The sequence below is a fragment of the Nyctereutes procyonoides genome, unplaced genomic scaffold, assembly GCF_905146905.1.
Source record: "Nyctereutes procyonoides isolate TBG_1078 unplaced genomic scaffold, NYPRO_anot_genome, whole genome shotgun sequence".
Taxonomy (NCBI): Eukaryota; Metazoa; Chordata; class Mammalia; order Carnivora; family Canidae; genus Nyctereutes; species Nyctereutes procyonoides.
Window position 1 is genome coordinate 76,687,336 of NW_026575146.1, and position 27,973 is coordinate 76,715,308.

Sequence of the window (27,973 nt, forward strand, 5' to 3'; positions counted from 1 at the left end):
TTTTGGTCTCTCCTTACTTGCCATTTATCCTTTAAACCGGAGTCCTGGAGCCTGAATTACTGCCATTTCGGTCTCTGTTCCGTTTATTTCCGTCCATTACCCATTAGACTGTCGTTCCTTGTCATTAACCACCGTGCCCTGGACTCCTTCCCCTTTCCTTCCATTATCCATCATTGTTTTTGGTTTATGAATTTTTTATTCATTATCCCCTCACTTAATTTAAAAAAAATATTTTTGGCCCTTTTGCTTTTTTTTTTTTTGCCTGTAACCCACCTTGGCTTCTAGCCTGCCGATTTCCTACAGCTCCAGGCGCCCGATTGGTCTCCCATCGTGTCCCCACCCCCACCCCCTTCACATCCCACAGAAGACACAAGTTGACATCCGGTCAAAGTATAAACTCAGTTTTTTTTTTGTAGGAAATGCTATATTACAAAAGAGTATTGTGTCCCCAGCCTCCAACTCCCCTCTCCCCCTGCGAGATGTTTGTGTTGCATCCCACTGGGCAGGAGTAAAAGGACTCAGTAGTCTTCAAAGTAACAGCAAATTCTTCCTCCAGGGCTGGGGCCGGCAAGGCATACTGCATGAGGCTTACCCCATCTCATCCTGGGCTAGGGCTTAATTCCCTGTAGACAGGAATTGGGGTAGTGGGGGCTCAGGGAAGGGTCTGGACCCTGAGACTCCTGCCTGCAGGAGGGAGAAGATGGGGAAGCTCTGCCTCAGGCTGGGGTATCCCTTCCCTCTTGCCTTTGGGGAACAGAGTGAGGAGGGGGCTCTGCTGCCTGGAGGGCTCAGGTCTGAGCAGCAGGGTACCCCCAACACCTACCCCAGCAGAACTATTGAGATTTTACTGCCTGAGGACAACTTGGAGGTTTGGGGTGTTTGGGGGGATTTGGGGGGAGTCCGGAGATGACGGCACATGAGAGGTATGATCTAAAGATCACAGATCTTTAGGAATCCTTGGATCAGATGTTGTGCAGGAACATACTCCACCCTCACGTGAGATATGGTTATCAGGTTTCTGTTGTCATGGCTGGTTTCTCTGGGTCAGAGATCATGGATTAGAGGTCATAGTGGAGTCACCAAGGTAGAAGTCACAGATGACACACACTTTGTTTTTTTTTTGTCTGTTAACTGACGGTGGCCTGGCCAGAGGTCAGGGGGCACTAGATCCCTGGCAGAGAGTTGAAGGATCAAAAAGTGGGAGCTGAGAGGCCAGAGCCATCGCAGCTCACACATACATGGCTCGGGACATGACAAAGCCTTTGCTCTGGTAGGAATCAGAGGGGCTGGAGTAGGACAGGGCATCATAGATGGGGCTGATCTTATCTATATAGTCTTCCTCCTCCTCCTCATCTTCCAAGTCTAGGGAAACCCTTTCCATAGCAGGTGGCCCCGGAGACACCAGGATGGGGGGTCCAAGGCCTGTGGCACCCAGGAGCAGAGGCCCTGACCGCTCTTCCAGGGTGGGCAACTCATGATATCGAGGCATATCCTAGGGACAGGAAAGGAAAAAGAGCCCAAGGTCATCTCCTGTGCACGATACAGAATCCCAGTCTGCCCCCTTGATCCCCACATCTTGATCATCTCCTTATGCCAACCAGACCTGACCTCATCCCTTGTTGGCCTGGGTGGAAATTACACGAGCAATCATACGCCTTGTCCCCAACTCTAAGCCCAGAGCCTGCCAGTCCTAGGCCTCTCCTTTGTCTTTTGATCCCTGACCACAAGCCTTTCTCCATCAACCTCTGGCTTCAATCTTGACTTCCAACTACTTAACCTTAAGCCCTAAAGAGCTCCATGAACCTTGATTTGTCTTAACTTCAATATCTGACCCCTGACATCCAATAGACCACCGAGGGGAATGACAGTCGGTTTTGTCTCAGCTCCAGGCAGGGTATCTGGCAGATGTAGATGTTCAACCCATCTTCACTAAGTGACTTTAAACTCTAACCATATGTCCTTAGACTTTCTCAACCACGATCTCCCCCTACTGAATCCTAAATACATCTCGATGTTCTCCCCTCTGATCAGAGATACAGCGCTGACCTGGAGTTGTGACCTTTAGGGTTTGATCTTTTATGTCTAGAGCTGATCCCTGACCCTTAAACCCAAACGCCAAACCCACCCCTACCCTCCCCTGAGCTCCCACCTGCTCAGCACACGGGATGCCAGCATCAAAGTAGGGGGTCTTGAGTGGGCTGTGCTCTGAGGCCCCAAGAGTGAAGAGCTGAGAGGGCTACAGGGAAGGAAGAGGCAGGTCAGGACCCTCTCACAGTTGGCCTCTCCCCGAGAGTCCCCCCTCCTAGCCCCAGCCTCAGTGGGGAAAGGTGGGTGTGTAGGTGGGGGCAGCCCGGGCTCCAGGGGAAGTGCTTACCATCTCTGGCTCCTCCAGCTTCGCCTTGGGGGCTGGTGGCTTGTATGAGGGAGGCCCCTCCAGACTGTTGGGTAGGAGGTAGGTCAAGTGGAGGCTCAGACTGGAGAAGCCCTCCTAGCCCAGGACCACTGCACATGCTCTTCCTTCTGCCTGATTTCCCTTTCCACTGCCCCCCCCACCCCCAGCCATGCCCCCTTGCACAACTAACTCCTATTCATCCCATGAATTTCTCTTCCAGGAAGCCTCCCTGATTCTCCAGGAGGTTTAGGGATTCCTGATATCTGCTTATATCTAACTGTTCTTCCCTCTCAGACCCTTACTGAGTTTATATTTGAAACATTATTTCTGGGCAGCCCGGGTAGCTCAGCGGTTTAGCGTCGCCTTCAGCCCAGGGCCTGATCCTGGAGACCCGGGATTGAGTCCCACGTCAGGCTCCCTGCATGGAGCCTGCTTCTCCCTCTGCCTGTGTCTCTGCCTCTCTCTGCCTCTCTCTCTCATGAATAAATAAAATCTTTAAAAAAAAAAAAGAAACATTATTTCTGATATCAGTTCAATAACTATCACACATGGTGAGCAATGTGAGGGGGAAAAATGAGATCTGTGTCCTCAACAGTGTTTTCAGGACTCACTACGTGGGAGTCAGCAAGTATTTGTTTAAAAAATGAACAAGGGGTGGGCATCTGGGTGGTGCAGTTGGTTGAGCGTCTGACTCTTGGTTTTGGCTCCGCAGTGATCTCGGGATCATGGGATTGAGCCTCATGTGGGGCTCCACGCTCAGTGTGGAGTCTGCTTGGGAATTTCTCTCTCCCTTTGCCACTCCCACTAGTGTGCACGCGCTCTCTCTCTCTCTCTCTCTCAAATAAATAAATAAATCTTCATTAAAAAAAATAGAATGAATAAAGGAAATGCTTTCCTGGCCTCCAAACTATGTTAAAATTCTCTTGTTATACATACCCACAGACCAGAGCATCCCGTGTACATCATGATCAGTGTTTGCTATGCCTCCAATCACCAGCTCAGATGTTGCGTCTCCCAGGAAGCCCCACTTGACCCTCCAGGCCTCCTCTGCTCTCACAGCTACATCAGCTTTTCTAGCCCATCCTTGGCCAACTGGACTGCCATTATCTAGGGATGGGTCTAAATCCTCCAGACTGTGAGCCCCAGGAGGGCAGGGCCAGGGCCATCTCAGGCACCACTGGCTCTCAGCACTGGGCTGGGCATAGGAGAATGACAGCAAGTTGTTGGTTTAAATTGATTAGATGTGGGATGCCTAGGTGGCTCAGCAGTTGGGCATGTGCCTTGGGCTCAGGGCGTGATCCCGGGTCGACGGATCGAGTCCCGCATCGGGCTCCCTGTGGGGAGCCTGCTTCTCCATCTTTCTGTGTCTCTGCCTCTCTCTTTCTGTGTCTCTCATGAATAAATAAATAAATAAATAAATAAATAAATCTTTAAAAAATATTTTTAAAAAAATAAAAAATAAATAAATTGACTAGATGTTTAAGACAGTGGGTCAGAAAGTTCCTTGTGCATCAGAATAACTCAGTGAGCTTATTAGAATTACAGATTCCAAGCATGTCTTTTTATTTTTTTTTAAGATTTTATTTATTTTCTCATGAGAGACACAGAGAGAGAAAGAGGCAGAGGGAGAAGCAGGCTCCATGCAGGGAGCCTGACATGGGATTAGATCCTGGGTCTCCAGGATCACACCCTGGACTGAAGGCGGCGCTAAACCATTGAGCCACCTGGACTGCCCCCAAGCATGTCTTGTAAAAGTTCTGATTCAGTAGGTTTGGTATAGGCTCAGGAATCTGCATTTTTAACAAATGTCCCTACCTACCCATGCCCCCTCCACACACACACACACATACACACACACACACGTTGCCAAAATGCTCACTTGATGGATGAATTTCAGCAAGTGATTTCAGCTCTCTGAACCTGTTTCCTCTTTGATGAAATGGGTATCATTAAATCTTTCTATGATGTATTTATGTGTACAAACACTTTAAAAATGTTTGTCTCGTCATTGTATTCCTAACATCTAGTGCCTGGCCATAAATGGCTCTTTCTTTCTTTCTTTCTTTCTTTCTTTCTTTCTTTCTTTCTTTCTTTCTTTCTTTCTTTTAAAGATTTTATTTATTCATTTGAGATAGAGAGAGCACGAGTCAGAGGAGAGGCAGAGGGAGAGGGAGAGGGAGAAGCAGACCCCTCACTGAGAAGGGAGCCAGATCCAGGGCTGCATCCTAGAAGCCCAGAGATCACAACCTGAACCTAAAGCAGAAGCTCAACCATTTGAGCCACCAGGGCGCCCTCTTAGTATTTTCTAAATACTCCTTGAATCAATGAATGGATGGCTTCATCAAGGTCATAAATGTAAAATGCATTTCAACAAGCCTGGCATTGAACAAGTGCTCTACACAGATAAGTCTGGCTAGTGCCCACCCCCCCCCTTCTTTCTCATGTGAGATTTTAGCTGGATATGTGGCTGCCCAGACTAAAGACTACATTTCCCAGCTTTCCCTGTAGTTGGTGCACCATGTGACCAGGTTCTGGCCAATGTGGAGTAAAGGAAAGTGATGGGTTCCCTTTCAGGGCAGCTCACTGCCCTATATTTGTCTCTCCCCATGGCAGGAATGGGGGCTTTGAGACCACAATGGATGTATCTGGTGGTCAGGGAAGTAGACAGTGCTAGAAGAGTGGGGAGCCATCTTGGAATTTGAGAGAAGTGAAAGTTGAGCAACAAGGTAGCAGGAGCCTGGGCTCTGATGGCTTCACAGAGCATCACTATCATACCGCACTTTACAGGAGACAGAAATAAACTCTCCTCTCCACCCCATTTAAGTCATAGTTATTTAGGGTCGGGCCCCTCCCCCCCGTTTCTCCCACCCCTTAAGCTCCCCGATTCTGGGACTCCTCCTCCACCCACTCCTCGGGACCCATCACTCACTCATCCTCCTCCTCTGCCCCCTGAAGCCTCTGCTCTTTCCGCTGCTGCCGACAGATGAGGATCCCTGTGGCGACCACAGCGGTAGCAATGATGGCAGCGATGATGCCTCCAATGATGCCACCTGTGGCTCCCGCTCCTGCTGTGTTGGGGGTCTCTGCAAGAAGAGGGACAGTGTAAGGGGGTCTCCAGGAGGAAGCTCCTTACCCAGGTGCCCTCCTTCCTAAGCCATCTCCCACCTGCCTACCTCCTCTCCCTAGTCCTTACTGAGCATTTGTTTGGTGCCGGTGGTTAACGAAACATACAGAAGTCCCCAGTGCCATGGAACACCTGTCCTAGCCAGGCAAGGAGAACAGCAGCACAGATGTGAGTACAATAGCTAATGTACCAGGTGGCAGTAGGGATAGAGGGTTAAAACAGCGTGGGGAGGGTAGTAAGGAAATGAGCCCCAAGGGTCATCAGAGAGAGACTTACTATGACGTGACATTTGAGCAAAGACCTGAAGAAGCTGTAGGGGGTGAGCCATGAGGAAATGAGAGCATTCCAGGCAGAGGGAACAGCCAGTGCAAAAGCCCTGAGGAGGAAGCCTTGTGTTACTTTGAAGGAACAGCAAGGAGACCATGTGGCCAGAGAAGAAGGGAAAACAGGGGTGGGGAGATGGGGAGGGGAGGGAGATGACAGGGCGGAGCTAAGAGGCACAGAAACGTGGATATTCTGGAATCGGGATCAGAACCCTTCATGCATTACAGGGAATGGAGTCATCCTGGGCAGAGGATGTAGCTCATCCAACCTAACAGGAAAAGGAATTGAGAGAAGCTACACCCCCCTGGGCCTCTCAGTTGTAGCCCTTCTCACTCCCTGAGGTCACCTGTCTACTTGCCAATTTCCACACTACACTGCGAGCTTCAAGGGGCAGGGTCTGGCACATGGTCGCTGTTTGCCAGATGTGGAGGGGGGCGCCCAGTGTGGGTGCTCAAGGACCTACCCTATGCCAGACTGTCAAAATTCCACCCCCCCACCCCCCGCCTGCTGGTGCTTCCTTCCCATTTTGGGGAGGAGGGATGGGGGACCCAAGGGGGTGACAAGACAATAAACAACCAGAGGAAACTACACGTGTGCAAAAGCCCCACCCACAGGTTCCACCCTCCGTCGGCCCCATTGCTTATATGGGGAGATAGAGTTGCCCAGAGGAATAATGTCTGCGTCCCTGGTTTCCAGAACTTCCTGCTCCACAGCCTGGCATCCTCGGGAAGGCTCCAGGGTTGGGGGAATAACAGTAGCTGCTGCTGACTCCGTCCACACCTAGCCATCCTGAAAGTACTGTTATTCTTGTTTTTGTTGACTGCACGCCCAGAGGGGGACGGGGCTACATCTGTCTGAGTCACCTCCAAGTCCCTGGCAGAGTAAGTGGAAGTCGATAACGGTGGGAAATGCACTCCCCAAGCCTCACCTGGCTGCTCAGGGGGGGCATTCGGGGCACACCCTCTCGGTGCCCTGCAGCAGCTGCTGGAGCAGAGGCAACTCCACCTGCGTCTTAGAGAGGTGGCCACGGTGGGCTCAGGACAGCAGAGGTGACTGGCACGGAACCCTGCCCCTCCCACCCTCCCATCCTACCCCCCCTCCACCTTATTCCTGGGCCTGGGTTTCGGAGATTTTCTAATTGGTAGGGGCCAGGGAGGGACGCCTGGGTGGCTCAGCGGTTTAGCCCCTGCCTTTAGCCCAGGGCATGTTCCTGGAGTCCCCAGATCGGGTCCACATCAGGCTTCCTGCAGGGAGCCTCTTCTCCCTCTGCCTGTGTCTCTGCCTCTCTCTGTGTGTCTGAGTAAATAAATAAAATCTTAAAAAAAATAGTAGAGGCCAGGGAGGAGGGGGATACAGAGCTGCAGCCCCTCCCTTTGCATCACTGAAAACCCCCTTGGGACCAGGGCAAGGAAAGAGGAAGGAGACTGAGAAAGGCCACTGCCCACTGTCATCCAGGTGAGACTTTTCTGGTTCCTTAATACCTCCACCCGCTCTGTATCTTCAGCCCCCACCCCCTCACCCCCCCCCCCCCCCCCGGAGAACACAGAGGGTGGCCTCCCTCCCTCCCTCCCAAGATCCTCAGCAACCTCAGAAGGTCAAGTTTGAGCTTCGCCCCCTCCCCAAAAGGGCCCAGGAGTTCAGGTTCTCTGTTCCATTTTGGGGAGCTCTGTGCTCTCACCAGTCTGGCTATTCCACATGGAAAGGTAACCTCGGTCCCCCTGCCCCCCAAGTCCAAGCTTCCCAGCCTCTAAGCCCAGAAGCCAACCACCCACCTCCTGGGGGCACTGGCCTCAGGGGTCTCAGGCATGCAGTATGTCCTTGAATGATCCAAGTAGTCAGATCCCCCTACCTACCCCCCCACAGCCCCAGCCTCCCAAGTCTAGCCCCCATCAGGCTCCCACCCCCTGGGACCTAGCAGTCCCTGTCCCGCCCCCCAGTGAGGGGGTCTGATGTATTACAAGACACCCCCGATGTTTTCCTCCAAGGCGTTTATTAACTCCTGAGTGTCATGGGGTTGGGGCAGGCCAGAGCCAAAAACCAGTTCTCTGGGGGGTCCTCTCCGGGTCCCCATTACCAAGCTCCCCTGGAGCCTCCCCTTCCCCATGCAGCCCTGGAGACAGAAGTCCAGTGTGTGTGATTCCAGCTCCCTCCCAATTCCAGGGAAGTGGGAGGTAGCATTTGAGCTCCAGTGTCGTCCAGAAAAACGAGTCCAACCAGTCTGGAACCCTTGGCTGGCGTGGCTGGCTCTGTTTCTGTCTCTGTCTATCTCGGGGTCACACATAAATCGCCCGCCGTGAAATGAGGGAGCCATCCAGCTGGGACTCCATGTCGTCCTCGAGAGCCTTGGGTGGAGGCAACATGAGACCTTCCTCTGCCTTCTCCTCCTCTTCCTCTTCATCTTCCTCATCCTTGCCGTCTGGCTTCAGGGGACCAGGGGCGGTTGGTGTCCAGAAGACTGGGCCCCCATTCCCAAACACCTGAGTTTTTGGATCGTAGGATCCTCCTCCACTGTTGTCTCCTCCTCCTCCTCCTCCTCCTCCTCCTCCTCCTCCTCCTCCTCCAGGGCTCTTCCTTTTCCTCCTCACCCTCAGCAAGATGAAGGCCAAGGACCCCCCAGCAAGAAGCAGCAGCACCAGCAGTGTCCCCCCCACGGCCCCCCACACCACTGGACCCACGTCTCGGGGAGAGGCCCGGGGTGTGTCTGAGGAGAGAGAAGGAGGGGTGAGAGAAAGGGAGACACGAGGTCAAGAGGACACATCCGGGGGGATACATAGGACACAACAGGGGTAGTGATGGGAAAACAGGGGAGGTGACTCTGGGCAGAAGGTAGAGGAGGGGGAGGGGAGGGAGAACCCATTTGCTCTGTGCTACACACTGGGCACTTTGTATGGGGCTCAGGGGGTGTTGGCGTTGCCAACTGGTGGCCCCCAGATGTGCTTCCTTAGACCTGCACGGGGTTTTTCAAAAATCAAACTTGCTAACAATTCAAAAGCCAGGCGATTTCACCAAAAAAAAAAAAACCAAAACCAAAAACAAAAAAACAAAACCAAAACCCCCCACAACAACAAACACAAAACAAAAAGCCCACAAAACCCACCCAGACTTCTTTAAGGGAAAAAGAAACTCGGATTAGGCAACACCAATCTCTCATCTCCCACCTGGCGATGGGCAGTAGCCGGGTGTAGGCTGGCTGCTTGGGGCGGAACAGGGTTCCACACCTGGTCACCTGGTCACTTGCCAGGACCCTGAAGGCATCTGAGTTTGTGACCCACTCGGGATGTGCCGGGCGGTGGTGGTGGGGGGGGTGGATCTTCACAAAAGCTCTGAGGTTAGAGTCATGGATGGAGTCTTGCCCAGGAAGAGGCAGCTGGATTTGGGCTTAAGATTGTCAGATTCCAAAGTGCTCCAGGCTTGAGAGAAGGGGGGAAGGGTGATGGGGGAGGAAGGTATCCTCCTCCTGCCTTGGGAGTGGCTGGGAGCACCTGGGCCAGGTGAGGTGGCCTGCCTCCCCTGTCTGGGCCATGTCCCCAGCATGGAAAATGGGGCTCCTGAAGCCCATTGCCCGACCTCTGCTAATGCTCCTGGCAGTGGCCCAGCAGCTGGGAGGGGAGGGGTCTGGGGGAGATGGAGAAGGAAGTCAGGGGGTGCTAAGGATGCAAGGGGCTGGAGAGATGAAGGAGGGGGAGCAGTCTGGGCCCCATACCAGGACTAGACATCGATGCAGGTGGAACCTGGAACCGTTTTATACATGCCCTTCCCCACCCCTGCATGCGAGCCCTGATGGGGAGAAGGGGATCCATTTACACCTAAACCCTTCCTCCCCACACCCTGTATTTGGGAGGGACTCCTGAGGACACCTGCTTCTCCAGGCGCTTCTTTTAAGCGTTTTTTTGCAAATAGAGCCACGACCCATGGGCTCTCAAATCAATTTAGTGATTCACAAGGAGCAGTAAAAATAAAAAAATTAAAAAATAAAGAACAGAAAAAGCATCTCAAGGATGAAGGGTAAGTGCTATTTTGTGGAACATTTTTTTTTTTTTCTGGAATATACATCTATGTCCATACACCTGGTTAGGGGCGTGAAAAACAGCTTTCTTACTGGGAATCCCAGCAAGAACATCTGGGAACCTGTTGCAGCACATGTCGGAATGTTTATCTGTGTTTCTGGAGGTGGTTATTTTAGAGACGGTGGGTGTGTTCAGGAGCCTGTGGGTGAAAAGTTCTCCAGTCTCCCTGAGGCGATGTCTAGCCTGTGGCACCATCTGTACACCTATGGTTTGCACTAATGTGAACCTCAAACCACTGGTGTATGACTGCATGTCTGGGCTATGTCTTGGGTGCATGTGGGAACGTGACGTGTCTCAGAGACCCCTGGGACGTGACTCAAGACATGTGAGTCTTGTGTCTGGGGGAGGCTCTGCGGGGGCATCCACCTCCCTCACTGGGTGTCTAGGGTCCTCAGAGCACAGGCCCCCTTCTCTTGGTGTCCCTCTGGAGGTGTGTGCCTTTGCCTAGATGTGACTCTGTGGCTACCTTTGGGGGAGTTTGGGAGGAGGGGGCCTTTTCAGTGAGCTGAGTCTCTCAATCAGGGGTGTGACCCTGTGTGCACTACTCCCCTCTGCCCCCCACCACACCCCAATTCCTGACACTGAATATGTATCTTACAGGGCGAATATTGATGGAGGGCTTAACTTTGAAGCTGGTGTGTTCCTCTCCGGAGGGGGAAGGTTTCCGGAGGGGGGATATCCCTGGGATTTCTGTGTGTTTTAAGGGGTTTTAGGGGGTGTCCATGGTTTTACGGTCATGTGTTCCCCGATGAACCTCAGGTATGACGGCATCTGTGTTCTGCGGGCTCCACCCATTGCAGGTGCCTCCTGACCAAGCATGGACGGGGAGACGAGTTTGCTGGGTGTGTATCTGGGGTAGAGGTTCAGGGGATGTATTTCCAGTTGGGCGTCCTGCTGGGGTGGGTGGAGCTGACCATCCTCTGGGTGTGTCTTCGAGGGCAGGGACTGTGTCTCTGTTCACCATTGTATCCCTAACATCGAGGACAGAGTGCTTGGCAAAGAGGAACCCTTGACAAATATTTGTCAGATGACGATATGTTGAAAGAAACTGGGTTTCTGGAGAGTTTCGGAGGGTGTGCACCTCTGAGAATGTCCTTGAGTAATTCTTTCTCAGCATCTGTGCGTGAGTTGATGGTTTCTGCGTGTGGCAGCGTTGGTGTCTGGGGTCTCCCCGCTGTCGGCCTGTCTGCATGCTGGTGTCTCCCTCCAGAGGTGTGTGTTTGGCACCTGAGTGTGTCAGCCTTGCTGAGGGCAGGCCAACTGTCTCTCTGGACAGGTGTCACCTGGCTTTGTCCAGCATGTGTCCCTGCCCTCTTGGGGGCCGTGTCTTGGTGACAGTGGGTCTGAGTGCATGGGTTGTTAGGGGTGAGTTTCTTTCTTTTTTTTTTTTTAGGGGTGAGTTTCTGTTTTGATTTCAATGCCATCTCAAAGCACAGAATATGTCTCTGCAGATGTGGGTCACGCTGGCTGTGACATGGAAGGGACTCTGTCTCCTGCTTTGGGGTCCACGTGTCTGTGAATCGGGGCACATGGCCTTGTAATATTCCTTGCCTCCCTCTAAGTGCATGGGTGTACAGTTGTGGGATTTCGACCCCATTTCCATCAGCCGGTGCCACAGGCCTAGTTTTTTTCCTCTTCTGTCTTGGGGCCTATTTGGGTTTGAGTTCCTATCAGGGAGACTCAGAGAACTTTCGGCCCATCAACACCTTAGCCGCCATTTCCAAAATACCCCTCTAAGAACACAAATGTGTTCCAACACACACTAAAAACAATTTCCTAACGTTACTTGACCAGCACTCACTGTAAGAAATCAGTATGCAAATGTGTTTTGTGTCTGTCTAGCTGCCTGATAGGTCTCTCCAACTGGAGCCTGGGGCACTGTCCCTGGGTCTCTTCCTGGACACCCTTTCCAGGCCTCTAGTTTCTAGAAAGCCCTCAGCAGAGGCCTCATCCTCCTGGTTCTTCTGCCCAGGCCTACCCTGTCATCCCAATCCAGATCCCACAGGAGGCAGGAGAGAAAAACCACGCTGACCTCCTTTCTCATTGGAGAGGCGGGTCTGAACCCCTCCCCAGGCCGGCGGCACAGCCTCCCCCAACACAGCCCCAGAACCCAGAAGGGAGGAACGCTTGGGGAGCTGACCCAATCTCCAAGACCCACTCACCTCGAACGAGGACCACCTGCTCGGCACGCCCCGTGCCCACAGCGTTGGTGACTGTGCAGATGAATGTGGTGTTGACCAGTCTGTCCACCGAGTGGATGATCAGCTGGGGGCCCTGGGCGACTGCTGAAGCTGGGAAGACCCCTGCTGTCCTGGAAGGGGGAGGGTCCATGGGGGGGACGCATCAGGGTCCATAGGGGACACAGGCCTGGTCATTCATGACACAGCCATCACAGTCCAAGCTCCAGGGACATAAAACTTAATGCTCAAGACCTTATATTGCTAGCTCTTTCCTTCTGGAGGACTCATGGATTCGGGTCCCTGCTGCAACTCCCTCAGACCCGGGGGTCCAGGCCCCCAGCCCCTCCTCCCTCAGAACCAAGGGTCCCGGCCCCCAGCCCCTCCTCCTTCAGACCCAGGAGTCCAGGCCTCCAGCCCCCCCTCCCTCAGACCCAGAAGTCCAGGCCCCCAGCCCCTCCTCCCTCAGAACCAAGGGTACCAGCCCTCAGCACCTCCTTCCTCAGACCCAGGTGTCCAGGTCCCCAGCCCCTCCTCCCTCAGACCCAGGTCTCCAGCCCCCAGCCCCCTCCTTCCTCAGACCTGGGAGTCCAGGTCCACCCAGGACTCACGTGCTCCAGTCATAGCCTGTGGGCTCTGGTTTGCTGCGGACGTCGCAGCTCAGTGTGGCCTCACTGCGGCCAAGGTACCAGTTGTCATCATAGCCAGAGATGGAGACCTCAGGAGGGTCTGGGGGAAATGGGGGAACTAGCTTAGAGACAGGGAGAGTCCCAGAAGGGATGATACATCAGCAGAGACATGAGAATCCTAAAGAAATGAGGTGGGTTGACAGGAAGCAGACCCATGGAACCTGGCAGAAATCAGTTCGAGCTACTTCTGCAGGGGTGAGCACAGACACTGTCCAGGCATGCTGCCTGGATCATTTTGAGGAGGTTATTGTTCAATGCAGGCAGTGTCTGAGGGAGCCGCAGAGGGAATTGGTTTAACCAAAGGCACTGCCTGGGGAGCTAGTGTAGAAAATGCTGAGTTGGGGGCTAGGCTGTGTTTGGACAGGGTGAAGAAGAGCTGGTCAAGTTACTCTCTGGCAGGGTCCACAGGGAGAGCGGCGGGGGAGCCTCTTGGGGTGATACTGGGGGTGTCGATATAGGCAGTCTTCGGGTGTTTGCCAATTTCCTTGCTGTAAATACTCCCCAATGGTCGATTTCAAGCTGTCAATGTCACTTCGCTGAATGTGGGATCGGGACAAGATGTCTAAAATTGGCCCTTGCAAACCCATCCCAGCTCACCACCGCCTGGCAGGAAGGAGGGAGCCTAGCAAAGCCAGCGTAGGCAATGAGAGGGCAGGGTGTAGATGCTGCCCAGGGAAGCCAGTATAGACAATAGGCAGGAAGGCGGTGCAGAATTTGGCTAATGCAGACAACGCGTAAGCATAGTGTATACAGTGCCCTAGAGAAGCCAGTGTAGACAACACTGGGGATGCGGTCGCATCCTGATACACTCACAGCGCACGGAGAGGGTAACAGGCAGTAGGATGGGCTCCTCAAAGCTCTCGTGCTCCACTTTGCAGGTGACCTTGACCCCATCTACTCGGCTCAAGGGCACCAAGGTGAATCGGCTGGTGACGGTGACCGTGCCAGGCACAGGCCCTGATATCTGGCTCTCTTTGCCCTCCCCGTCCAGGGGCGAGACCCAGGAGATTCGGGCGGGAGGGCGGCCCCCCTCGGAGACGCAGCGAGCCACGGGCACAGGGTCCAGGCTGAGCGTGACCTCCTGTGTTTCGGCGTGATTCTGGGGCTGTGCTGGGGAGAGCAACAGAAGGGGTGCGTCACTCCTCACCTGTGACCCTTCGACGGACACCTCACCCATGGAAGTGAGCAGTTAAAGCCCCGACAGTCCGAGCTCAGATCCCATTCTGCTTCTTAGCAGCTGTATGGCTTTGGACAAGCCATTTCTCGGCTCAGTTTCCCCTTTTATAAAGTGGGGAGAATTAAAATGCCCACCCCCGAGGGTTTGTCAGGCAGATTAAACAAATTGGTATATAAAGCCCTTTGGACGGGGCCTGGCACTCCCTGTGGCTAAGTGGGTGCCATGATATTATTTTGTCCCGCTCTATCAGAAAAGTAGAAACAGTGTCCAAAAGCCTGGAAGAGGCTGAGATTTTTTTTTTTTCCAAAAAGTCAAAGCAGAATAATGTGGTTCAAAGGTCCAGCTCAGAAGGCCTTCCACTTCTTTCCTGTAATCACCACTAGATTGTGGTGCCGGAAGTGGGATAAAGGTTGTGGAGATTCCCAAAGCTGGAAATTTTTTGCCCTTTTCACCCATCTTCCTGGAAAACATGGAAAGACATTGGGTGGGAAACAATAGTAAAATGTCCAGGAGGAATAATCTGCAGTTATAGCTGGACTGTGTCCGGTTCTGTCTCAAAGCTCTGGCTGCCTTGGGGACCTCTCTGGGTTTCTCCTGAGCTCATCATGTTCCTCCCCACATCCTCTCTGGTCACCTGGCCATCTGTCCTCTGATGGCTCCAGGCACCCGCCCCATGCCCCCTTGGGCCCCTGCTCCCACCCACTGCAAGATCTTGGTGACCATGTGCCTGGAATGCTCTGGCCCCCCTTCTCCTTGGCTTGCTCTTTCTCCTCCTCCAGATCCGGGCTTCACTTCCACAAGGGAACTTCCCTGACATCTGGCTCTCCGTTTAGGGGCATTCATATCGCCTGCTCCTCCATGAAAGCTAAGGTTTGGCTGTTCTGTGTTCCTGCCCCAGGAGTTCCCTGGTGTGAAACAGGTGCTTTCTGCATACCTTTGTGAGGGGTAGTGCAGTGAAGATCTGCTCTGAATTATGCAAAACAACTGTGGTCTCAGGCTCCTTTAAAAAAAAAGGAAGCCTTTTACCTTAGAAAAAGGAGACTTTCACTGGAGCTGAGAGAAGGAAAATTGTGTCCAGAGTGATGTGGCTTCTGGGTCATTGCTGGGGGAAGCTGGGACCCCAGGCAAATGCCCAAGATTTAACAAGAAATAGCATCATCCAGGAAAAAAAAAAAAAGCCCTTCCTAAGTCTTCCCCATTGTGTCAAGCGGCTATGCTGGTCACCCACCCTCCTGCTGGAGCCAGGCGGTTTTACCCCACACGGTCCTCCCCATCCCCACTGCGTCTGCCTTCGATGAAGTCCAGCTGCCTCGCCTCTCGCCCAGGAGGCCCATGCAATCTGGCCCTGTTGGTTTTTCTGTCCCTTTGAGGGCCACTCAAGCCCTGGCCACCAGCCTCCTTTCCTTTCCTGGAACATGACAAGCTCGCTCCCGCATCCTGACTTTTCCATATGCTGTTCACCCATTCCTCTGCTTGAGGGCATATGTCCGAGGGTGACTCCTTATACTTCAGGACTTGACTAAGAGGCTTTCTCTGACCAGTCTGTCTAAAGGGGACCCCTGGGTCCCTTACTCTCAGTATCACAACATCCTGGTGTTCCCTTTGTTTACTAATTTGATTATTCCCTGGCATTACCTCTAACGTATTTCCAAAATCCTACCCTTTCTTGCTACCCCAATCGCCTCCCCTTGCTCTAGTTGCCATGACCTCCCACCCTGTAGTCCCTGGGCTTCCACCCTTGTCCCCAACATGCAGCCAGAAGGAGCCTGTGAAAACCAAAGCCAGATCACACCTGTCCTCCGCTCAGAACTTCCTAGAGTTCTTGTTCTTTCAGGGCAAAAGCCAAAGTCTTCATGTGGTCCATGAGGTTGCCTGTGACCTGTGTCCCCCATCATCTTCTTGACCTTGTCTCCTCCTACTTTCCCTTTATTCACAAGCCTCTGGCCACACTGACTTCCTTGCTCTTCCTCAAATGCACCCTGCCTCAGGGCCTTGGCATTTGCTGTTCCCTCTACCTAGAATTCTCTTCCCTTAGATAGCCCTACAGGGCTCCCTCATCTCCTTCTAGTTTTTGTTCGGATTTCACCAGGCCTCCCTGCTCCCCAAAACTGTAACCTGCCTCCCTCCGGCATCCATAGCACCTATAACCACCTGACCCACTCCTATTTTTCTTACTGATGCTATTTGTGCTCCGGCACCCCTTTATTGAAGGGTAAGCCCCAGTAGGGCAGGGAGCTCTGTCTTACTCACTGCTTTATTCCTAGAGCCTAGAAGAATGCCTGGCACATAGAAGGTGCTCAATATCAATTTTTGAATGTCTTGCGCCCTGTCGTAGCCTCCACGTGCAGAACAGTATCAGCCATGCAGTAGGTGCTTCACGGATATTTGCTAATTGACTGAAGACCACAGGGAAAGTCAATACTACAGCTGAAGCAGAGAGAGAAACAGATCCACAAGGGGGATTTTCCCTCATCGCGCCTCTCCCACCCTGCCCTGCTCACCTATGGCTCTGAGCCAGGTCACCCCCCGACTGGTGCCACTGGGGAAGGTGGCAAACTCGCACGTATAGTTGCCCTCATCCTCCACTGTCAGTCCCTGGAGGGCCAGGGTGGCATCTCGCAGCTCCATCTCTGTGCCCTGCCTGGTCCCGGTGCTCTGCCCAGCGGTGACAAAGGACAGCCGTTCTTTGCCAGGCTGTGGGCTGCGGAAGCTGGGACCATACGAAGGGTGGAAGGCGGCCACACTCCTGCTGGCTCCGGTTGCATCCACGTGCAGCCACGTCACCTGTGAGACTCGGACTTCAGGTCCTGTAGGCAGCAGGTGGCATGGCAGCTGCACGGTGCCCCCCAGGTAGCCCCGCACCTCGGATGGGACTCGAACTTGCACATCCTGGGCTCCTGGAGAGAAAGGAGAGAGAGAGATAGGTAGGTGGGGGAAGGACCCGGACACCTCCAGGCCAGGCGGGGCCCGAAATGCCACACAGAAGCCTTCAGGAGGTCCCAATTCCAAAAAGGCCATCCAGAAAACATATTTTGAGGAAAACTAGGGATACAGAAGCCTGGACTAGATTATGTGCAATTTTGGAATTTTCATTACTATTCTTAAGCATGGTGATTAAATTGTAGCCATGCAGCATTCCTGTTTCTTAGAAGATACAGGGTTGAAGGGTCATGTTTGCAACTCCCAGATGGGTCAGCAAAACCAAGACAAGCTATAGAGAAAGCCATGAAGACAATGTGACAAAATGTAGCCCACTGTCAAGTCTAGCGGGAGGAGGGGAGGGAGGCTCCTGAGCTGGTCTTCCAACTGACCCCTATCTCTATGTTTGAAAATTTCCATTGTAAAATGTTTAAAGAGGGGCACCTGGGTGGCTCAATGGCTGAGCATATCTGCCTTTGGCTCGGTCGCGGGGATCCTGCTTCTCCCTCTGCTTATGTCTCTGTGTGTCTCATGAATAAATAAATAAATAAAATCTTAAACATAAAATGAAGAAAAAAAAGAATCTCCTTCAAAAATAAATCAATAGGGATCCCTGGGTGGCGCAGCGGTTTGGCGCCTGCCTTTGGCCCGGGGCGCGATCCTGGAGACCCGGGATCGAGTCCCACGTCGGGCTCCCGGTGCATGGAGCCTGCTTCTCCCTCTGCCTGTGTCTCTGCCTCTCTCTCTCTCTCTCTCTCTCTCTCTCTCTCTCTCTCTGTGACTATCATAAATGAATAAAAATTAAAAAAAAATAATAAATCAATAAAAAAAAGCCTCTCGCAAAATAAATTCTTAAATTTTTAAAGGACAACCTTCACTTTTTTCTGCATTGAATTATATATACTTTCTCTCACCTTTCTAGAAAACCTATAGCCCTCTTGGCCCATCTTTTTTTTTTTTTAAAAAAAAAAGATTTTATTTACGTATTCGTGAGAGACACAGAGAGGCAGAGACATGGGCAGAGGGAGAAGCAGGCTTCCCACGGGGAGCCCAATGTGGGACTTGATCCAAGGACCCTGGGATCATGACCTGAGCTGAAGGCAGACGTTCAACCACTGAGCCACCCAGGTACCCCCCCCCCCTTTTAAGCTTTATTTACCTGACAGAGAGAGAACATGAGTAGCAGGAGAGGGAAAAGCTCCCCACTGAGCAGGGAGCCCGATGTGGGGCTCGATCCCAGCATCCTGGGATCACCATTGGAACCGAAGGCAGACGCCCAATGAACTGAGTCAGCCAGGGGGCCCCTAGACTTTTCATATAAATGGAATCATATACCATGTGGCCTCTGTGACTTGCTTCCTTCACTTAGCATCATGTTTTCAAGGTTTAGCCGAATTATAGCATGTGTCAGTGCTTTGTTCTTTTTTATGGCCAAATAATATTCCACTGTCTGGATGCAACATGTTCCATTGATCTGCTCATCAGTTGGGACACTGGGGTTGTTCCCATTCTTTCTCACTTATCTGTTGTTTTCTCACCTTGTTTAAAAGAACATGATTTTGTTTATTTATGAGAGAAAGAGAGAGAGCATGTGAGAGCAAGTGGAAGGGCAGAGGGCAAGGGAGAGAGGCAGAGAATCTCAAGCAGACTCCACACTGAGCACAGAGGCTGACACAGGGCTGGATCCCACAACCCTGAGATCAGGACCTGAGCCAAAACCAAGAGTTGGACGCTTAACTGACTGAGCCACCCAGGCGCCCCTTCTTTTCTCACTTTTTTTTTTTTTAAGATTTTATTTATTCATGAGATACACAGAAAGAGACAGAGACACAGACAGAGGGAAAAGCAGGCTCCCTATAGGGAGCATCATGTGGGACTCGATCCCAGGACCCCAGGATCACAACCTGAGCCAAAGGCAGACGCTCAGGACCCCAGGATCACAACCTGAGCCAAAGGCAGACGCTCAACCACTGAGCCATCCACGTACCCCTCTCACTTTTAATAAAAACCAGAATAAAGGGGAATATCACTCTGTTGTGCAAGGCAGGACGGCCTGGTGATTGAGGGTAGGTTGCCTGGGTTCAAATCCTGGCTCTGCCACGCTCTGCCTGTGTGACTTTGGGCAAGTCATTTCACCTCTCTGTGCCTTGGTTTCCTCAGCTGTAAAATGAGGATAATCATAGGGCCTACCTCCTAGGGGTTGTTATAAAGATTGAAGAATATTTGTGGAACACTTAGCACAGGGCCACAGGAAACAGGAAATGTTTGTCAAATAAACACGGGCCAGGTAAGTAATTACAAGTGGCCCTTGACACTCAGCCTTGAGGCAAGGCCAAGGACACAAGACCTGTCTCAGGAGAGGCAATGGCTGCCCTGCCGTCTTCAACCAAGAAGGGGGGTGGGAAGCATGTGCAGCCACTGGCCTCAAACAGAAACCCAGGCAATGTAAACAAGAGACCCTAATGAGAGAGTCCCCCTGGAAGAAGGTAGTCCCACAAGCAGGGCCAGTCCCTGGAAAGAGGCCAACTGTCAAGACCACTGTGTAATAAAAGGGTGCCTGAGTGGCTCAGCAGTTGAGCATCTGCCTTCTGCTCAGGGCATGATCCTGGAATCCCACAGTCCTGGGATCAAGTCCCACATCGGGCTCCCTGCAAGAAGCCTTCCTCTCCCTCTGCCTGTGTCTCTGCCTCTCTCTCTCTGTCTTTCACAAATAAATAAATAAAATCTTAAAAAAGAAAAAAAAAGACCACTGCATAATAGATATATCATCTCATGGAATCTGCACGTGTGTCCCCAAATAGTCCAAGAGCAACATTTTGGGAAAGGGGCATTCCCCCTTTGAACAGGCCACACTAGAGTGGGGGACCCCTAAGCAGGCTGCCCAGGGGTTTCCTGCTGGCTCAGTCCCTTTCCAGGGGGGCGACCATATTTCTGAGCCTAAATTCCTCCATCTGTAAAATGAGGATGTTCAAGCTACCCTCCCACAGGGTCCCCTGTGATGATCCCAGGCAACGATCTGTTTCCATCGGTGCTCTGCAGGGCCTGGCACGGGTGAGTCAAACAGAGGTCGTCAGCCGCCCGCCGTAGGCCAAGTCTGGCTTCACTTGTATTTACTTTTGGCCCACACAGCATTGTTTCAAACATGAACTAGAATCATCTACTAGCGGGCCAAAGGGTCTGGTGATTAAATGTCAAAATCCAGACAAAAATCAGGATATGGGGCTCCTGGGGGGTGGGGTGGGGGGAGGCGGGTCACTACTTGGGCAGAGCCAGAGGAAAGGCTGCCTCTTCCTTCGGGTGCCAGCACCCCTCACCCACCTGGCCTCCAAAGGCACTGAGTGTGGGACAAGGGCTCCCAAAAGCTCTGCCCCATTCTAGCTGGGTGAGGAGGGACAGGCACTCTGTCAGGAAAAACCATCCGACCTCGGGAGCTGAGAGAGAGCCAAGGAGGCTGGGGCCAAGGAGTTAGGCCCTCTCCTTCGAGGTGAGAGGGAGCCACTGAGTGCAGGGCAGGAGGCTGACCCCTTGAGGGGGCCTTAGAACTGGAAGGGATTTAGTGTTGGGGGCCAGGAGCTGGGGACGAACTGGAATTGGCTCCCATCCCATGCAAGTCCATGCAATAGCAACTCAGCACAGAGGTGCTGGGGGCTAGAGAGTCAGCCCCCGGGGACGAGGTGCCAGTCTTGTTCCCTGTTGTATCCCCACAGCCTCCGCCAGGGCCTGGCATGAGTAGGCGCTCAATAAATACCACCAAGTGGGTGCACCTGGGTGGCTCATCAGTTTAAACATCCAACTTGATTTTGGCTCAGGTCATGATTTTAGAGTCATGAGGCTGAGCCCCAGGTGGGCTCAGCCCTAAACCCTCAGCAAGGAAATGGCTTGCGATTTTTCCCTCTGCCCCTTCCGCTGCTCATGCATGTGCTCTCTCTGCCCCCATCTCAGATAAATAAATAAATCTTAAAAAAAAAAAATCACCACCAAATTAACATCTGGTTCTGTGCTGGGTATGGGTGCTGCAGGAGTGACAGGACAAGGCAGGTGCTTGTTCTTCAAGAGTTGACAGTGTGGTGGGGAGACAAATGTCGCACCAATTGGCATCATCAAGGATGCCAGGAAGACTGAAGGGAATGGGGTGTGGGGGAAGAACCCAGAACCGAGGCCTGACCCTACAGAGGCAGGCTGGGAGGGCTCCCTGAAGGAGACTTAATTCCTTTTCAAGGGAAACTGAGCTCAGGTCCAGAGAACCCCACCCCCACCCCCACCCTTGGGTCCCATCTGGGACTCAGATTTCTCATTCTAAGGGAGTCCTTATGATCGCACGTTGCCTGTATCTTCTGAGGGAGGTTGTCCTCCCGGATCTAGGGTAGTGTCTCAGCACTGCCCACTTCGGAGGATTAAAAAAACTCTTAGCTTCTTGTGGGGTAGGCTCCTCAGGCAGACCTTCCATCCCCAACATTCTGTCCCAGAGGGCCCCGCGCCCCTCCCCCTGCTCCCCATCTCCTCTGCAGAGCACTTCTCATCTTCACCCTGGATTTTCACAACTCCCTAGAGCTTCACCGGCATGGAGATTCTTTGCCCAGTTAGGCTCACAAGCTATGTCCTCAGTGTCTACAACAGACACTGGCTCCTAGTGGATGCTCAATATTCGCTGAATGAATGAGGTTCTAAAATCCTCTGGCTTGGGGCGCCTGCGTGGTTTAGTCGGTCAAGCATCTGCCTTTGGCTCAAGTCATGATCCTGGGGTCCTGGGATGGAGCCCAATGTCAGGCTCTCTGCTCAGCAGGGAACCTGCTTCTCCCCCTCCCTCTGCCTGCAGCTCACCCTGCTTGTGCTCTCTCTCTCAAAAATAAAATAAATCTTCAAAAAAAAAAAAAAAGGGTAGGATGATTTAAAAAAACAAATTCTATGGCTTAAAGATCCATAGCATCCAGGGGCTCCCCTCACTCAGGAAAGAAACTCAAACCTTTTTACTGGTCCACAAGGCCCTGCATGATCTTTGCACATCCTCCTTCTGACCTCACCTCCCACCCTGTCCCCTGGGTTCACCCTGCTTCAGCCACACCAGCCCCCCCACTACTCCTCAAACATGTCAGGCAAGCTCCACCTCAGGGCCTTTGCACCTGTTGTTCCCTCACCCTAAAATGCTTTACCCCACTTGTCCCCACAGCTCCCCCCTCACTTCCTTCAGGTCTTTGCTCAGCTGAGCACCATAATGATGATCACAAAACCCCCCCTGGCCCTGCTTCATTTTTCTCAAGGCACCTGACATGTCTTCTCCACGAGAACATCAGGGCCCAGGGCTAGAGGTCTTTGTTCACTAATGTAGCTCCGGAGCTGAGAATGGTGCCTGGCACACAGTAGGAGCTCCATAAATATGATGAATGAATGAATGAATGAGATGAAGGTGGGGTATCAGTGGTGTGCCAGATTACACAGGCTGAGGCTAAATTATGAGTTTGGGCTTTTTCCTGAGGTCACTGGGAAGCAGGGAGAGTTACACCCAAGAACAGGGTTGGGTGTGTGCTGCTGCTTCCTCTTCTACCCAGGTACCTCGAGGTGTGTGTTTCTCAAAGAGCCCTTAGAATGGGATGGGGCAGGGACACGGGGGTTGGGACTAGGAGGGAGGATGAGCCAGATTGGAACAAAGTTCAGAAGGTTGGAAGGAGGGACGTCTGGGTGGGTCAGTGGTTAAGTGTCTGCCTTTGGCTCAGGGTATGATCCTGGGGTCCCGGGATCGAGTCCCACATCGGGCTCCCTGCGTGGAGTCGGCTTCTTCCTCTGCCTATGTTTCTGCCTCTCTCTTTCTCTCTCTCTCTCTGTGTCTCTCATGAATAAATAAAAAAAAGTGGGAAGGTTGGGGCACAAGGCTGACAGGCTATGGGAGTTAGGGGCACAGGGGTGGGCCAATGCCGAGATGTTCTAGGTGCTAGGTGTAGGGAATTGAAGTCAGGAGGATGGCTGGCCTGGAATTAGAATCCTAGTGACCAGCATGCTGCTGGGCGGGTGCCGGTGCCCTGACCTTGGCTGGGACGTAGCTGGCATCGCAGTGGGGGAGAGCATGGCCCTGTGAACATGGACCTCCCTCCGCTTCCCTCATCAGCAAGCCAGACTGGCGACAGCTTCAATGAGGAATCAGCTGGGTCCCCAGACACGTTTCCTCTCCCTGTGGCCTGGGCCTGCAGGCTTTCTGGTAGCAGAGTGGGGGCAGCCCCCAGGTACTGTGCGAGCCCAGGAGGAAACTGTGAGGGACAGACACAGAGCCTGAGACCCTGAGATCTGCAGAAGGATTGATCAAGGCACAGAGTGTGCATAGGGACTTACGGCATCCCGGAGGAGTAGGGGGCTGGGGGCTTGGGCTCCTGCCTGGCTGGCTCCCCAGGGCTTGGCTCACCTCCTCCTGACCCATAAACACTGTGACTTGCCCTGTAGGGCGCGGCAGGACTCCAGCAGGCCCTTGAAGGCCAGCGTGCTCTGGGCACTGGCTTCAGCTGCTGCCTCAGCCACCTTGCTAATTAATTAATTGCATTAATCACAGTGCCCACCCCCACAGCGGACATCCGGGAGCCGGTTTTGGTTGGGGGGGGGTGTTGAGCAGCAGCAGCAGCCAGGATATGGGGCTCTCTGGCTGTGCCCAGGATTTCTGCACCTACCTCCCTGCCTCCACATCATCTCTCAGTGGTTATCACTCCCTCCCAGGCTAAGATTTCCCTGCCTTTCTGCAGGGGCTCAACAACCCTGAAGACCTCCCCTGTGGGGTCTATTATTTCTGGGGGTGAATCTCTAGGACTGCTCTTCCTGGCTGAGCCCCTCAGACAGAAAGAAGCACCTCTGCCCAGTCAACATGTACCCCAAAATGTTTCTGGCCACGAGACTCTGGCCACAGGCTCTTGTAGGTCATGGCTTTGATCTCTTGTGTCTCTCTCTGCATCTGGTTCCTGGGCCCTAAATCTGTCCCTACTTGTCTGACTCCTGGGGTCTCTGGTCTCTCTGTGTCTCTCATATTCTCTCCAACAGGTTTACTGAGACATGATTTCCATACCACCCAATCTGCCCGTTCAAGGCAGAGTTCAGCGGTGTTAGTATATTCATACGCTACATATTCAGTGGCAGTATGTTCACAGGCTGGGGTCTCCGTCACACTGCAGCCCATCTCAACATTTTCACCAGCCCAAGAAGATCGCCCACATCCTTAGCTGTTCTCGTATCCTCTTTCCTCATTGTCTGACACCTGAGAGCCCAGGCTTTCTGGTCTGGGTCTCCTCATCTCCGGAATCCAGCTCCCTGCATGGACTCCTGGGGTCTCTAATCTCTTGAGGTTTCCGGGGGTACATCTCTCAGGGTCTCTGACCCCGGTACCTCCCTACTTCCTAGGTCTCCCCATCTCTGCCCATCTCTTCACTCTCTAACACCCTTTCCCTGTGCCCGGGCCATCTCGCTGGGTCTCTCTCCTCCTCCCCCTCCTGCTCTATTTCTCAGCATCGTTGGGACATTAAAAATGTAACAGCATCCCTGGTGGGGCGGAGGAGCTGGTCCGCATGCCTGACTCCCTGTCCCTCCTATGTCCACCACTCCCTGTGGCCCCCACACACCGCTGGCCTTGAGGCTCACCTGTGCCTTGACCTCCCTGGGTCATGGCATCTCCATCACTGATGGCTGGGATCCCCAGCAGGTCACCAAACCTCTAGGTCTCTCTCCTTAGGCTGTTCTGCCCTGATCCTGGTGTCTCTGTCCAGCTCCCTCCCCCTACTCTGCCTTTCTCTATCCCACCCCTGTGGGCTGTGTAATTCCGTCGTCTCCCCATCTCCCGTTCCATTCTCCTGTTTGTCTCTGACCTCATCCCTAAATTTGTTTCAGATGCATGCTCCATCGGCTTCTGTCCCCATCTCTGTATCTCTATCCTCTCCGCGCATTCCCTTCCCCCCACCCTCCCCCCTGCCTGTGAGCAGACCCACCCCCACTTTGCTGTCCAGTCCCCCTGCTCTAACAAGAAGAGACAGCAGGCCCGCCATCCCCTCTCCTCCCATCCCCCTCCACTACTGTGGGGCCGCAGGGCTGACAAGGATAAGCAGTGAAAGCTGGGGAGGACCCAGCTGGAGGCCCAGGTGGTGCCCCCTCCATCCACAGAGGCCAAGGAGGGGGAAGGCAGAGGAGCTAGAGACAGGTAAAGAGAGAAGGATGGAAAGGAAAGCGGGGAAGAGCTCTGTGAGAGCCGAGAGAGCCAGAGGAGCAGAGAGAGAGGTGAGAAATGAAGAGGGGAGAGACAGAGAGAGAGAGAGAGAGAGAGAGGAAGGGAGGGAGGCAGAGAGAAAAGCAGGGAGTGTAGGCTCAAGGAAGAGAGGTCAGGAAGGGGGAAGGCCCCCCTCCCCCAGGTGCTAAGAGCTTTCACATGGGATCAGCAGGACCTCTGAATCCTCTCAATGGCCCTGCAGGGAAGGGGTTACTATCTCGGTTTTTTTTTTTTTTTTTTTTTAAAGGAGGAAATGGAGGCTCCGAGGCACCCGGTGGAGCAGAGCCAAGAAAGGCTCTGAAGTCTGCAGTCCGGCTTCCTGGGGACTGGCTGTGGACCCTGGGAAAGAGGCTTGCCCTTTTGAAGCCTCTGTGTCACCATCTGAAAAATGGGAACAGGAACAGGATGGGTCTCCCAGGGAGATCTACAATCCCCGCACGAGATCTTGCATCCACGTCAAAGCCTGGCTCAAGGTCAGGTGGGTTCTCAGCATTCCTCCAGAAGTGGCAGGTTCTGACCTCATCTCCCTATCTCTGACACCAAGGGAAAGGCAGCTCTGGATGAAGGCTGGGATACAACTCAGACATGCTGGGGAAAATGAAGTCAAGGGGTAACCAGAGTTCCCCCCAGGCCCCCTCCCCCCACGCTCCCAGGCCCCCGCCGACACTTTCTGGGCAAACCCTTGGGAAACTCCAATATCCAGAGTTGGGAATAAACAGCCCGGTCACCTGCAAGGGGCGGGGCCGGAGCCTCCCTTACCTGTTTCCTCCCAGCCCCTCCCTCCCCTGAGAGCTGCGCCCTCCCTCAAGGGGTCTGAGGAGAACGGGAGGGGGTTGGTGGGCTGAGTAGAGGAAGAAGCCGGGGATTAGGGCGGTGGCTCCGCGCGTCCACCCCCTCCCTCCGCCCCTCCCCGCGGCGGCTCCGAAGGTTAGGTCGCGACCAGAGGAAAGACAAGGTCCCGAAACCCGGAGTCCGCAACCGGGAGCCTGGAGAGCGCCCGCCCCTCCCGCCGGGGTTCAGCTAAAGCGAAACCGGTAAACTTCCCCAGGGACGTCCCAGCCAGTGGCTCACAGGGCAAGGGAAGGGTCCCAGCCTGCGGCACCCGGCCTTTCTTTCCGCCTGGGACACCCCTGACCGAGCTCCAGCTTCCACATAGAGCCTGTGGCCCTTGATTACGTCTAGTAGCCAGGAACGGGGTCCCCCGCCCACATTTATATCTTGATTTCAGGAGACATTTCAATGCTCACAATTAAATCCGACGTCCACCGGAGAGAGCCTCTTTCACCACCGGCCCCCCGACTTTACCCGGGACCCAGGAGACAGAGGCCCCCGCTCACAATCTGGAACCGAGTTTGAGCCCTGCCTGCCCCCCCAATCTGACCAGGACCCTAGCCTTCATTCCGCCTGGGACACAGAAGACAGAGCCCCCCAGGTCCTAATTTCTCCGGGGCCAAGGAGCCAGGCCCCAGCCCCTTGTTTTCTGGGTCCCAAGAGTCAGAGCCTTCAGCTCCCCGAGGCCCAGGGTTGGAGTCCTCAGGCCCTTCCCCAGGTCGCCCTCCAAGGGACCCAAAGTCCGAGCTCCCGGCCCCCTTCTAGAGGACCTGGGCACCTGGCCCCCTGCCCTCAATTCTCGCAAGGCCGGAGACGCCCAGCCCTGGGAGAAGGAAGATGGGGATGGTCCGGCCTCCACGCCGCGACCCTCCCGCTGGGGGAGGGCGGGCAGGAATTCCCCACATGCCTGAGGGGGTAAGCGGAGACTACACCCCAGATCCGGCTGACAGCGTGCTGCGAGGTGGGGAGGGGTCGCGAGCCTGGGATTTAACCCTTCGGGTGTTAGAATCTGAGGAAGGGGGAGGGGGCGGCGAGAAGTCCGGCGTAGGCTGGGGAGTTGAAATAAAGGAGGGTGATGGGGGGCGAGGCTTGCAGAGAAACCGGTCGGAGTCGGTAGGGGCCAGCCTGGAAGAGGGCTCGAGAGAGGGGGCCCGTGAACTGGGAGTGGAGCGGGGAAGACGCTCGGAAGGTGGGAGGGGGTGGGGTCCGCGCGGGGGTGGGCGGCTGCCCGACCGGTTTCTCACCGGTTTCCCGGAGCAGCAGCAGCAGCAGCAGCAGCGGCGGCAAGAGCGGCAGCGTCGGCGACGATCTCGACGGCGGGAGGGCTGCGGCCCGGGCCATGGGGGGGCCCCGGGAGGGACTGGGCCCGGGCGGGGGCCTGCGGGCCACTCCGTGAGCGCCGATCGCTGGGCGGTCGAGCAGGTGCCTGAGGGGCTCCGGCTCCCGGCCGCTTCCCGCCCGCTCTACTCTCGCGGCTCTCTGCTCTCGGGGCCGGGCTCTCCCCGCTCGGCGCCCCCGGCCCCAGGCTTCTCTCCGGCAGCTCGGACTCGGTGACGTCACAGGACCCACCCCTTCCCTCCCCCCCGCCCCCCGCGGAGCCGACCTTGGGCTTCGGCCCCACTGGCTCACGCCTGTCCCGCCCCCTCTGAGATTCCACGCTGGACCTCCCCAGATTCTACTCCCGCCCCGTCCCGCGCTCTGCCCCCGCCCCCTCCCAGGGTGCTACACCTGCCGCTCCCCGGGATTCGACGTCGCCCCTCCCCTAGAATCCTATCTCCGCCTCTCCCGGCGCTCCAGCCCCGCCCCTCGGCCCTCCGGGCGGCCTCCCGCGCCCCGCCCCCCGTCCCTGGCTGGCTCCGCGCCGTTCCGCCACGCCCTCCCCGGGGCTCCCGGGGTCTCCGCCCCTGAGGCCCCGCCCCCTGAGGCCCCGCCCCCGCTCTCCCCGCCGCGGTCCAGCCTCTTCCCAGGAACTCCGTGCCGCCCGGTCTCGGCCCCGCGCGAAGTTCTAGCCCCGCCCCTTCATCATTAGCTGAGGCCTCGTCGTCA

The 27,973-nt window shown here is 54.4% G+C and overlaps 1 protein-coding gene across 2 annotated transcripts; it reads right to left on the reverse strand.

The window, feature by feature from the left end:
* Positions 1-385: 385 nt before the first annotated feature.
* NECTIN2 (nectin cell adhesion molecule 2) lies at positions 386-27,484 on the reverse strand. 2 transcript variants are annotated; one of them, XM_055310384.1, is made up of 9 exons: positions 27,172-27,484; positions 16,452-16,847; positions 13,587-13,883; positions 12,696-12,813; positions 12,070-12,218; positions 5,322-5,475; positions 2,375-2,438; positions 2,150-2,236; positions 386-1,492 (listed from the first exon to the last, which is right to left on the reverse strand). In XM_055310384.1, the coding sequence occupies exons 1-9, from the start codon at positions 27,266-27,268 to the stop codon at positions 1,229-1,231; spliced, it is 1,626 nt and encodes a 541-aa protein (XP_055166359.1). In that variant the 5' UTR covers positions 27,269-27,484; the 3' UTR covers positions 386-1,228. The 2 variants fall into 2 exon arrangements, with proteins under 2 accessions (XP_055166359.1, XP_055166361.1); XM_055310386.1 differs by lacking the exons at positions 386-1,492; positions 2,150-2,236; positions 2,375-2,438; positions 5,322-5,475 and adding an exon at positions 7,812-8,541.
* Positions 27,485-27,973: the final 489 nt, after the last annotated feature.